The sequence below is a fragment of the Oryza sativa genome, chromosome 2 (assembly GCF_034140825.1).
Source record: "Oryza sativa Japonica Group chromosome 2, ASM3414082v1".
NCBI classification, from domain to species: domain Eukaryota; kingdom Viridiplantae; phylum Streptophyta; class Magnoliopsida; order Poales; family Poaceae; genus Oryza; species Oryza sativa.
In genome coordinates, this window is record NC_089036.1 from 33,937,972 (window position 1) to 33,950,395 (window position 12,424).

The 12,424-nt window shown below is 43.4% G+C and overlaps 1 protein-coding gene across 1 annotated transcript; it reads right to left on the minus strand.

Moving 5' to 3' along the window:
- Positions 1-548: 548 nt before the first annotated feature.
- On the minus strand, positions 549-2,080 carry LOC4330957 (mitogen-activated protein kinase kinase 5). The gene has a single exon (XM_015772117.3). The coding sequence runs from the start codon at positions 1,975-1,977 to the stop codon at positions 868-870; it is 1,110 nt and encodes a 369-aa protein (XP_015627603.1). The 5' UTR covers positions 1,978-2,080; the 3' UTR covers positions 549-867.
- Positions 2,081-12,424: the final 10,344 nt, after the last annotated feature.

A 12,424-nucleotide genomic window follows, 5' to 3' on the forward strand; every position in this document is an offset into this window, starting at 1 on the left:
CATGCTTTCCTTTTACTACGTGAAAATTAAGGATGTCACGCTAAAAAAAAATGACCCAAATCTATCGATGCATGCAAAGTAGTAGTAGTGCCATCCCTACAGGGGCCCCAAAAATAATGAACTGGGAAAGGGAAAAGGAGAAGAGAAGAAAAGCACAGGTTCAGAAGCAATATACTACTACTGGTAGCAAAGTGAGACAAAGAATAAAGAGAGCAATTCATGATTTCATTCGATCATTCTCCCCTCAAAACCACCAGAGAGAAAGGATCAGGATTCAGGAAGAGGAGGAGGAAAAAATAAAGTTGATTTGGTTCCCATTTCAAGATTTGCTTGCTCCAACCATTCATGATCCATCCAATCCAATCCAATCCACCCCCCACAATTTGCAGAATCCAAGAAGCCAGCACAGCAAAGCATCACAATGTTGTTTTGTCACCATCTTCTCCTCCTCCTCCTGCAACTGGAGCAGATGGACACCACCACCTACTACTACTACTACTTCTACTGCTCCAATGATGATTTTAGAAAATAAATTAATTAAGAAGAAATTGCTTTCTTAACAACCCATATTATATGATGATCATTTGGAAGAACATGAACTTAATTGGAAGAAGAAGAAGAAAAAAAAGAAGAAGAAGAGATTAAAGAAAAGTTGAGGAGGGGAAGGGGAGGAGAGGAGAGGAGCTTAATTCCAGGAGCAACAGCGACAAGAGAGGGGATGATGATGAGGGTAAATCACTAAATTGTGGTGGTGGCTTGAATACCCAAAATGGCTAGGAAGAGCACTCCTAGATCCCACGTCTCAATGCCAAACCACCGTCCATCCATGGCCGAGCCGGATCAACGCCGGAATCCCATCGGAATTCATCATGACGGAGGCGGTGCGAGGGGCTGCGGCTGCGGCTGCTGCTGCTGCTGTGGCCCGGCGACGAACCGATGTTGGAGAAGCTGCGCCGCCGATGGCCGCCGCGCCGGGTTCTTCTGGAGGCAGCAGCTGATGAAGCTCTTGAACTCCGGCGAGGCGTTGGGCGGCGGCGCCGGCGAGTCGGAGTAGCAAATCGCGCACATGAGGGCGGCCCAGTCTCCCTGCTTGCCGAGATTCTCCCCGAGGGGGAACCTGCCCATGTAGAACTCGAGAATGCTCAGGCCGAAGCTCCAGATGTCGCCGGCGTAGCCGTCGTAGGCGCCGTCGTTGAGGTCGGTGTTGATGCGCTCGGGGCTCATGTAGGCGATGGTCCCGACGGAGGAGTTGCAGGGGTCCATGGTCTGGTTGAGGATGCGGCCGACGCCGAAGTCGGCGATCTTGACGCGGCGGCCGGAGTCGATGAGGAGGTTGGATGGCTTGATGTCGCGGTGGACGATGTGGCGGCGGTGGAGGTAGGCGATCCCGGAGAGCACCTGGCGCGCGACGTCGGCGAGGAAGGCCTCGGAGGCGATGCGGCGGCCCTCGAGGGATCCCCCGTCCATGTACTCGAGCAGGATCTGGAGCTCGCCGGCCTGCTCGTACATGCCGTGGCACCGCACGACGGCCGGGTGCTCGGCGGTGCGGAGGATCGCGATCTCGCGCGTGATCTGCCGCCGCACGGCGTCGTCGTGGTTCCCGTAGAGCACCTTGAGCGCGTACGGCCGCCCCGTGGGGCGGTGCCGCACCATCCACACCGTCCCGCCCGCGCCGCTCCCGATGCGGCGGACGCGCTCCAGCTCCGACAGCGGCGGCGGGGCCGGCGGCGCGGAGCCGACCGAATTCGGCGGGGTGGGCACGCCGCCGAGCGAGGACGACCCGGACGACGACGTCGACGACGGCGCCGACGACGGCGGCAGCGGCAGCGGCAGCGGCACCGCGAGCGACGTGAGGTCCCGCTGCGGCAGCGGCAGCGTGAGATCCGGCCGGCGCCGCGACCTCCCCGGCGTCCCCGGCTGCTGCTGCTGCTGCTGCTGCAGCCCCGCCCGCAAGCTCGGCGGCCCGCCCGGTCGCATCGCGACGGCGGCGAGGCGCGGCGCGGCGGGTTGATTGGCTCGCGTCGGCGTGTGCGTTTTCTGGTGGGCTCGCGGCGTGGAGAGGACGAGGCCGATCGGGGGCAGGGAGAGGAAGAAGGATTCGAGACAGAGGAGTGTTTTTTTATAGACGAGGCCAAGTGAAGCCGTGATGGGGGTGGCAAGAAAATTATAACTTCCTTTTCCCCCTTTTTCTTTTCTCTCTGGTTTTACAAATCAGACGAGTCAGTTTTTGTTGTGTTTCGTATTGCCGTGTTCCAAGTGATAGTTCAACGTTTTGTGGACCTCGGTAAATTTTCTTTTTGGTGTAAAAAAAACTAGCAGGATTCCTACGCAGATTACGCGGCTAGCATCATTATATTTTCTCCTATATAATAGCATGTATGTTTTCTCAATCTAATATATTAAAATAACAACATAATTTTAAATTTTGTACTAACTTTACGAAACTACTAATGTGTAATATTTATATTGTATTTTATATACATGTTAGTTATTAATTATTTTTTATATCAAATTGTAGTAATTTGTAAATTATATTCCTATACGGACTCTAGACTCGTCTTTCAATATTTTATTTTCTTTTATTCTGAATTTTTGTTCTCTGTGAATTGTATTTCTATATAGACTCTAGGCACTTCTTCTAATATTATTTATTTTTAATTCTGAATTTCTATTATTTCTAATTGTATTTCTATGTGGACTCTAAACTCATCTTTCAATATTCTTTAATTTTTAATTTCGAATTTCAGTTACTTCTAAATTATATTCATATATTGACTTTATATTCTTCTTCCCATGTTTTTTTAATTTTAAATTTTAGTTATTTGTAAATTGTATTTTTATACGAACTCTAAACTCTACTTTTAATTCTATTATGTTTATTCTGAATAGTTAGTTTTAAATTTCTATATGGACTCTATTAATATTCCTTATTTTTAATTTTGAATTTCTATAATTTCTTAATTGTATTTCTATATGGACTCTATACTCTATTTCTAATATTCCTTATTTTTAATTCTGATTTTCTATTATTTCTTAATAGTATGGACTCTATACTATTCTTCTAATACTCTTAATTTTTTAATTCCGAATTTCAGTTATTTATAAATTGTATTTATATATGGACTCTAGTCTCCTCTTCCAATATTCCTTATTTTTTTAATTTCGAATTTCAACTATTTCTAAATTGTATTTCTATATGGACTCTGTTTTTCTTTTTTCTTCAATTAATGTAAGAATTTCTAGGCCGTGAGAGCGAACGTGGATGATCCTTTTTCTATTCCTTTAATAAGTTAATAGATAATTGGGTGAGGTTACTTTTAGTTGCGATTGGCGCCAACTTTTAAACATAGCGTCATGAGAAAGTATACGTGTAGTTATTAAATACACTACTATCATATAAAAACACTCTGAAAACGGCTACGACACATTATTAACGGTGTAACATTTATTGGTCTTATTTGCCATGGTGCCTCTGTGTTGGTTTTATTATGACTAGCCCTTGAAAATCATGATTTAGCTCGTGTCCGGTGTCATAAGATAACATCACCTAGAATGCAAAATTGAAATGTTGGTTTGAATTAGAAAAATGCATACATGTTTATGTGCATTTATAAAAGGTATTCTTCCTATCATACTTATTTCCTGTTAATAATTTTATAGCTAATTTGAGAATCCAACAATTCTTACTATTAGAAGATAAAAATGTGAGTAAATTCCACCATAATTAGGATGAAAGTTCTAATGCTCTGCTTTCATGCCCCAGCAGTTTAAAAAGAGTTACACCTAAGTTGATGTACTGGGCTGTTTTAGTTAGAAAATATTTCCGTGTCTAACTTCCAGCCTTCTAGATAAGCAAGTGGTGTCCATGCATGATTCGATTGTTGATTTCTTGAAAAAAAAACAAACAGATTAAAATGTAAGTGTAACCACCTATGCCCTCTTGTTCACATGCCATGCATATCAGGTGGGTATTAGATTATAGAACTGGAAGGCAGAGCATTTGATTTGAGAAGCCACCGGTGATCTTCCAGAATTTTTATATGATCATCATGGTTGTTAGGCTTAACGGTTTCTACTACCTAGTTCAATTGGTCAAATCCATTTCTAATGTCTTCATATTTGAAAACACACGATAAGGAAACCAGTCCAGATAAGAGTACTATACAGGGAAATTAATTAGAAAAGCTGAGTGTAAACAGAATCCACCAGCTAGATTTGGGTGTATAAAAACACCAGGAAATAATTAAACGTACAGTAGTTAGCTACTGAACCCACTATTAGAGCAGGTATAATAGCAGGCTATTAGACAACTATAAATATATTTTAATGATATAAACGATAAGAGAGAAGAGCAGCGGGCTCCAAGACACACTGTGTGTATGACAGGTGGGACCATATATTTATAGTATAGTAAGCAATTATTGTATAAATTGGTTATAGATGAATTGGAGCTAGTAGTGGGCTGTACTACTAGACTTGCTCTCATGAGAGCTTTTTGGCCGTTGATCACCGGCCAGAGGAAATAATTTGCAGTATCACATTGGTGCATCAGTTGTTGTAAATCCCAATTGAATTTTAAATTATCAGCGTTTTCGTTACATATTTGTCCTTTATCATATGAAAGACGAATATGCACCACACACTTAATACACTTGGTTATCCACGAGGCGGTGAGCATGCAGCTTTAAACACATACTACTCGATAAACATTTTAGTGACAAATTTATGATCTAATTAAATTTCTTCACTACAAAACATTACATGAATTTATTATGGCTCGAATCATGGCTTACATTACCGTTTTCAAGGTGAAATTCGGTCCTATCAATTTACCAAAACCAAAGGAAAAAAATCGATGACTTTCCATCAACTTTGTATGAAAACTAACTAAAATAATCTATCGGAATTACGAACCTTGGTTCCAGTTAGCCCTAGTTTGGTACTAAAATGCCATGTCGAAACATGTTTCCCCTCCCCTAAAAATAGACAAAAAGAAACATGTTTAGCCTCAAATTAAACAACGCAAAACAGCTAAAATGAGAGTTAAGCATGTTTGAGACATGTTTGAATCAAAATCTTCAAAAAAAACATGTTTGAATCAACACTGGTAATTAACAAATCTTGTTGGTTAAGCTAATGATTGTTCCTAGTCAGGCGTGCCGCAGGAGGACAGCAACAACACCACTTCGCCGTCGCGGTTTCTCCCCTGCGAGTCTGCGACGCACAGGGTCACTGACAGCCGCGCGCAGTCGCCCTGATCCTCGGGCCCACACGCCAGTGTCAGCAGGTGGGCCCCGCTAAAATTCTTGCCAGCTTGCGTGGCAGCGAATGTACGGCGTGTGGGTTTGTTTTTGCGTGGCAGCCGAGGAGGAGGGGGCTACTTGGGGATTTCGATGCTCCGATTCACAGCGCGATGAACAACGTGAGAGCGCGCCGTAAACAAACGGCTCAAAAATTACGCTCACCAACGCCCTCTGCCGGCCCCCTGCCAATTGCATCGAGATTCACAGGGGGGCAATAAATATCGTCTCATGTGGCACGTGGATTTCGGCCTCTGGAGCACCGCCTCGGGATTCACATCCAGCGGTTTTATTACTGGGTTCGGGAATTATACCATCGCCACACCGTATAACGAGCACCCCCGGAAATTATACTATTCCTACCTTTAGGGGTATATTTGAGAAAAAAAATCATGAAAAATACTTAAAACGAGATAAGTTTTTAGCATATGATTTTCTTTCTTTAAAACATGATACAAACATAGACGCTCACACACTTACTCTTAAGAACACACCCGCACACCGCACCTATCTTATAAATACATCTACTAGAAGACTAGCAAATATAAGTTCCAGTGTTTTTTATGGATATATTATCTAGCAATAAAAAAAATTAACCGTAAATACGAGCACCTTGTATAATTGATTGAATATTAATTATTTTAAATTTAAAAATAATAGATTATCATGATCTTTTAAACAATGCTTCTATATTTTATGCAATACACATGGCTTTGACAGTTTGAAAAATATTCGTGGAAAAACGAAACAATTTTTTCAAACGAACGCTGAGCATAGTGTGAAGTACTCCGTACTCCAAGATGACGTGTCATAGAGTGTAAAACCAAGAGGGAAAAAAAGGATAGGAGTAGATGAAACAAGGAAAGCGAAAGACAAAACGAGGAGCAGGAGGTAGTGCAGGTGGAGTGATGCGTGGGGGCAAACTGAAGGGGTACAACCAACGCGAGCAGCGCGGCTGGCGGCTGCTGCCTCTCGTACTCGTCGGATTCTCTCTCGGGTCCGGAAAAGGAGGCAGCGAGAGATGGACGACGGGTGATTGATGGGACGGCTGCTGCCACGCTACGCCATACGCGCGCGACGCCACAACCAAACAACGCCTCCAATCGCGTCCTCTTCCTCGCTCATCCGTCCGCCAATTTTGCCTCGTTTCTCCTCTCTGCGTTGCGTTTCACGCTCGCAAACCGTCAACTAGAGCTAGTGGCGATCACAGAAGGAGACAGCGCGAGTGCTCACTATTCAAGCGAGGTTACTGTCTGTCTATCGCGAATGTTTTGGGCTGTTCTTCCAACGTGCGATGCGTGTGTAAGCTTTGTTGCTGAGAAGTGAGAAGAGATCAATGAACCCCTGACTTGATCAGGTCAGGATTCGCAGCAACTTTTACTTTACCCCTATCTAATCTAACGATATTGTCGTCTCGTTTTTTCGCTTATACTTACACTTATCAGCTAAAATTTAATTTTTTATCTTAAATTTAGAGTTAATTTTAGGTTTTCTCATCAAAGTTTATTTTTCAGTTGCTTTTAGATCATCAAAAACACACATATAAAAAAGTTTTATTTACAAATTATTTTTCGTTTGTAAATATGCTGTGAAAGGATAGGTCTGCTAATACCCCACGCTACTACACGAGTACTGCTACTGCATTCCTGGTGGAGATTGGAGTTCATACGTTGATTTTGACATGTGCAAAAATATCCTACTCCTACTTCAGTTAGTTAATTACTACTCCCTCTGTTTCTAAATATTTAACACCGTTGACTTTTTAGCACATGTTTGACTGTTCGTCTTATTTAAAAACTTTTGTGAAATATGTAAAAATATACGTATACATATAAGTATATTTAACAATAAACAAATGATATGAAAAGAATTAATAATTACTTAAATTTTTTAAATAAGACAAACAGTCAAACATATTTAAAAAAATCAACAGCGTTAAATATTTAGAAACGGAGGGAGTAATACAACATCTACAAGTCAATTTAACTTGTTTCCTAGAAGTTGGCCGACGACAACATCACGGCGATCCGGTAAGCTCCATGTCAACGCCAGCGTGTCGCGCAGGACCTGCCACGTCACGCTCGTTTTCTTTTCTCTCTCGCTGGTGGGAGTCAACGCTGGCTTTGCCGGGTCGACGTGGCAGGCAGGCGTCCCGGATGGACCCGACCGGGTCGTCCCGGTCCGATCCGTTGGGCATCGCCTCGCATCGATCGGTCCCTTCGGCGAGAATGAGATGCATTGCAGGGGTTGCGCGGCTGCTTCGTCGGGGGCTTCGCCGAAACGCGGCGCGCGACCGGTCGGGTTGGGTTTGGTTGGCCGCGCGGAAGCCGGCAGGAAGCAGCGGCGACCGGGTCGGGGAGGGGGGGCTTAGGCTTACGTGGCGCGTCCACGCACTTTGGCTCTGCACGGATATGCGTGAACGTTTCAAAGCTGACGAGGTCGTGTCACCGTTAGTTACTCACCTACCTAACTGCCTGCCTAACATGGTTTAGGGCCCCTTTGAATCGTAGGATTGAAAAAACGGAGGAATAGGAAAAACACAGGATTTTGGTAGGAATGCAAGTGTAAAAACAGAGGATTGCAAAACACAGGAAAAATATAGGAATGACCGTTTGATTAGACCACAGGAAAAATGCAGGAATTAGATGAGAGAGATAGACTCTGGGAAAGTTTTCCAAGAGGTTAGAGTGGATGTTAAATTTCCTACGTTTTTGCTCTAGAATTGTAGGAATAGAAAAGTTTCCTACATTTTTCCTTTTCTCATTCCTACGAATCAAAGGCATGAATAGTGTAGGATTTCAATTCCTTTGTTTTTCCTCCATTTTCCCTCCAATTCAAAGGGGGCCTTAGTATCAAATTTTTTCTTCAAACTTTCAACTTTTCTATCACATCTAATATTTCCTACACACATAAACTTTCAACTTTTCTGTCACATCGTTCCAATTTCAACCAAATTTCTAATTTTAGCGTGAACTAAACACACCCATGGTATGGTACTAGGAGTAAGGGGCGAAACGCTCAATGGATTGGACGGCCAAAGATCCTTGGATCCGATTGATATTCAGGGCCGGTTTGGTACAGCTCCAACTCCTAAATTTAGCTCGAGGAGTTAGGTCTGGAGTGGAGTTGTGGAGCTGCCTAAACCCAGCTCCACAACTCTAGTTCATTTTGTGATAGAGTTCCACCCAACTCCACTCCCAGTTTTGGTGGAGTTGAAACTGTTTGGCCGAGCTCCAGCTCCAGGAGGAGTGGAACTGGAGCTGGAGCTATGCCAAACAGGCCCTCGGTAATGTAATACAGCTCCAACATTTTGCATTTGGTGTATCAGTCGCGATTTAAATTTTAATTCTGAGTTTTTATCACAGTTTTTTTTTCAGCTCGCTTAAAGTACTGAAAAAATTCACCCATACAACAAACAATGAGCTGAAAGTCTCGTCCAGTAGTACTCACTCGTCTCATAATAAATTTATTTTTTGGTTCCTTTAATTTGTCCAAAATAAGTTCACATTTGAGTATTCACTACATCAAAGTTTATGAAAGCATGAGAGCACCAAGAGTAGATAAAAAAGTAATAATTGTATTCAGATTTGATAAAGTGAGTGTACTCTAGTTTTTTTATTGGTATATGTGGAATGGATAAAAAATAAATCTATTTTGAGACAAATGGAGTAGTTAATAAGAACATATCTATATTTATGGTGTGTTTAATTTGAGTTATCACTAGTTCACTACTAGTCATCTCAATGTGTAAGGGTGGAATGGTCTATCAGTAGATGAGATCATCCCTTGATTTTGGCAGCACGGCGTCATTGTTTATTTTCCATTAACAAATAAGTAACAATACACCAATGTACGTTTAGAGCAGGAGATGTTGATGGACCAACCATTCAATCAAAACCAAACAAGATCTCATATCTGGAGTTCAGATCGATTAGATGGTCCATTAACCATCTCCTCCACAAAACGAAACACATCCTGTGGTCAACAAGTTCGTTGACTAGTACTAGTATAATACCGGCAAAATCCAAAAATAGAGAGATTTTCTATTTCTTTTTTGGCTGGTGGTGGAATGAGATGAGATGTGGACATGAGCATGAACTGATCACCGGCTTCATGATCACGGCCGAAAGAGAGCTCGAGGCCACGACTGATTGGGATTCCCGAGTATATATGTGGGCTCCAAATGATGCAGCGATGGATCATGACTTACTACTGCTGGAGTCATCAACAATGGCGCCGGTCTGTCCCACAAGATATGGAGAATTTGTTGTTCCAAAAAAGAAAGAATTTGCATATTTCCTTCAGAAAGATATGGAGTATTTTTTTTTTATGTAAGGCCAACACACTGATGCTTCTGTAGATCATTTGCATAGATGCAGCGGCAAAGGTGCTTTAGAAATAAACAGGGCTAGCGATTCTCTCGCTTTTCTCTAATTAATTGCCTCCAACTTGTATATGGGTTTTCATGGTTATTGCCCCTAATCAAGTGGCCATGAGGTGATGTAATCTGGCCATACCATCACTGCTTGGTTTGATGTTAGCTCAAGTACGTATAAAAATCCGTGTGCCTAGCCTAGTAAGCTTGGGATTTTTTTGACCCGATCTTATCAACTTCAACTCATATCAGCCAATCCGTGCCAGGCAAACTGAGAATTGGATCCTGGAGGGGAATGAACATATGTAGCTATTTATATCATCTTTTGTTTCTTCTGATTTATTGCCCTGAAAACGTTCTATTTACCCTCTGGGAAAAACAAAAATGCAGTTGAAAAAAAATTGTAGTTAAAAAGGGCATATGGGCGCAGATGTCATGAAGTCATGAAGATGAGATCGACCTACTAGGGCTGTTTTTAGATCCAAACTTCTAAATTTTTTATCACATCAACCTGTCATACACATACAACTTTTCAGTCACATCGTACCAATTTCAACCCAAACTTTCAACTTTGGAAGGAACACAGCCTAATTCAATTGAATCAGCTTCAGCTTCTGTAAAAATACAACAGTGTGGGAATCTCCTATGGAAGTCAGTCAGTATGTACTAGCACGCGGCCGGCTTGGAGCAAAACCAACGGCAGAAATTAAATCCAAATACCAAACCAGTGACTTCTGGGCAATATATGGTCATCTTTTCACATGAAACCTACACCACAGAGCAGCCAAAAATATGATTTGCAATTGCCAACGGTGCTTCTGTGCGAGTGGCATTTCATCTGGCATACAAGAATGTTGTTAGCTCATGGTGCTACTCGAGCTAATGGATAAAATGGGCTATAAACAAAGATCTGGTACTTGCTTTTGGAGCTGATAAGATCTTCAATTCTATTGGTTAGTGGCAGGGAAATGGATCGCTTTCGGCATATGTAAATTATGCATATCTTTCGATGTCAATGAACTCCCCTACCTGATTCATCACTTGTTTTTTTTGGGAGATTAGATTCACAATTTTTGAAGGACCCACCATAGTTGAAAAAACGCTAAAAATCTCCAGATTGAAGAGCTCGCTTTCCATGCTGCCCTGAAGGAAAAAGGGAACATTGCTTTCTTTTATCCTTTCCTCAGCGCGTGCCATTTTTCTTTGCAGCTTCACATTTGACATTGTGGAAGAAAACAACAAGAAAGCAACGTAGATGTAACTGTCATGGTCATAATTCCAGCTAGTGGGATCGAAAAAAGGTTTTCGTGCCGACGTGGATGAGTGATGAAGGCCCCGAGGCTGTCATCACGGGTGCGTCATCTATACCACATACTACACCACACTACCAGCAGTAACAGTAATCTTCTTCTCCTCCTCTCGACATACAGGAGCAGTTACGGATTGATCAATCCTATCCATTGCTTTTGTATATGTACTACATCGATCCAGCGTGTAGCAGCACGGCACCTTCTTCCATCTCCAAGAAAGTCGGAGGAAGCACGGCAGAAGGAGCACCGCATCTGTATAGGTCTACATTTAGAATGGTCCTGTAGTAAAGCACTCATTGCTGTAGGAGCAGATAAAGGAGCCGTTTAGGAAGCTTAAGATTTTAGGAAGAAGCTGGCTGGCTGGCTTTGAAAGCCGGTTTTTGAGAATCTGAAAAAAGTGGGTTTCCCAACTTATTGCTTCTAATTTATTTTCTAGATTCTATAATTATAATTTTTTATAATTATAATTTTTTAGAATCTTGATCAAAAGCTGAACTATTTTTAGAGAGCTTTTATTCTCAGGGCCAAAGATTCTCGAAGCATTTAACGCTAGCTAGCTAAGGCAGGTGCGCATCACGGTCACCGGTTGCCGCTCGGCGAATCCGCAATCGCGCGACGCTTGACAGCACACACCGTGTCATGGCGAACGAGCGGTGCATGGCTAGCTGCACGCTGCAGGGTTGCAACCGGCTGCGGAAACGCGCGCGGACCTACGCGTCGTCGTGCGCCGTGCGCCCCGGCCGTCGATCGTTTTCGCGGCGGCAGCGAAAGCCGAAAGGCCGGCCCGCGCGCGAGACACCGGCCGCGATGCCCCATCAGCGTCAGCAGGGGCACGTCTCCCGCCCGGATGGGGGTTGTGGCCACGCGCGCGCGCTGCGGCTAGCAATATTGGGTGTGTTTTCACTCTAAAATTGAAATGAAAGTTTAATTGAAATTAAAATAATATAATAAAAAAGTTAAAAGTTTATATGATGTGTAGGAAAGCTTTAATGTGATAAAAAAATTAAAAGTTTAAAGAAAAAGTTAGGAACTAAATTAGACCGTTGTTTTTTCTTTTGTTGGGCTCGTGGCGAAACACGAGAGACGGCGACGGCGTCACGCAGCGCACGGTGGCGGGATAGCGGAACCAGCGACGACGACGTACACGCGCGCTTCTATCTGTTTATCGGCCGGGAGGCAGGCACCTTTTCGGATTCAATGCTCGCAATAAAACGGACACCGGTGTCGTCTGGCTGGATGGATGGCTTACTCACTGTTTGTTGCCTGCGATCCACGGCTGTTTCGGCTGTCACGTTTCCAACGCTCCTTGACGCTAGTACGCAACCTTTTGGCGCCGTCTTTCTCCGGGATCAGTCGACGTGCCGATAACCTGTCCGAACGTACCGTCCGTCCGTCGCCAGCGTGCATGTATGTATCCAGGTACGGAAAATGGCAGCTCG

Excerpts from the sequence above, each read along its gene's own strand:
- LOC4330957 (XM_015772117.3), bottom strand. The coding sequence starts at position 1,977 with ATGCGACCGGGCGGGCCGCCGAGCTTGCGGGCGGGGCTGCAGCAGCAG.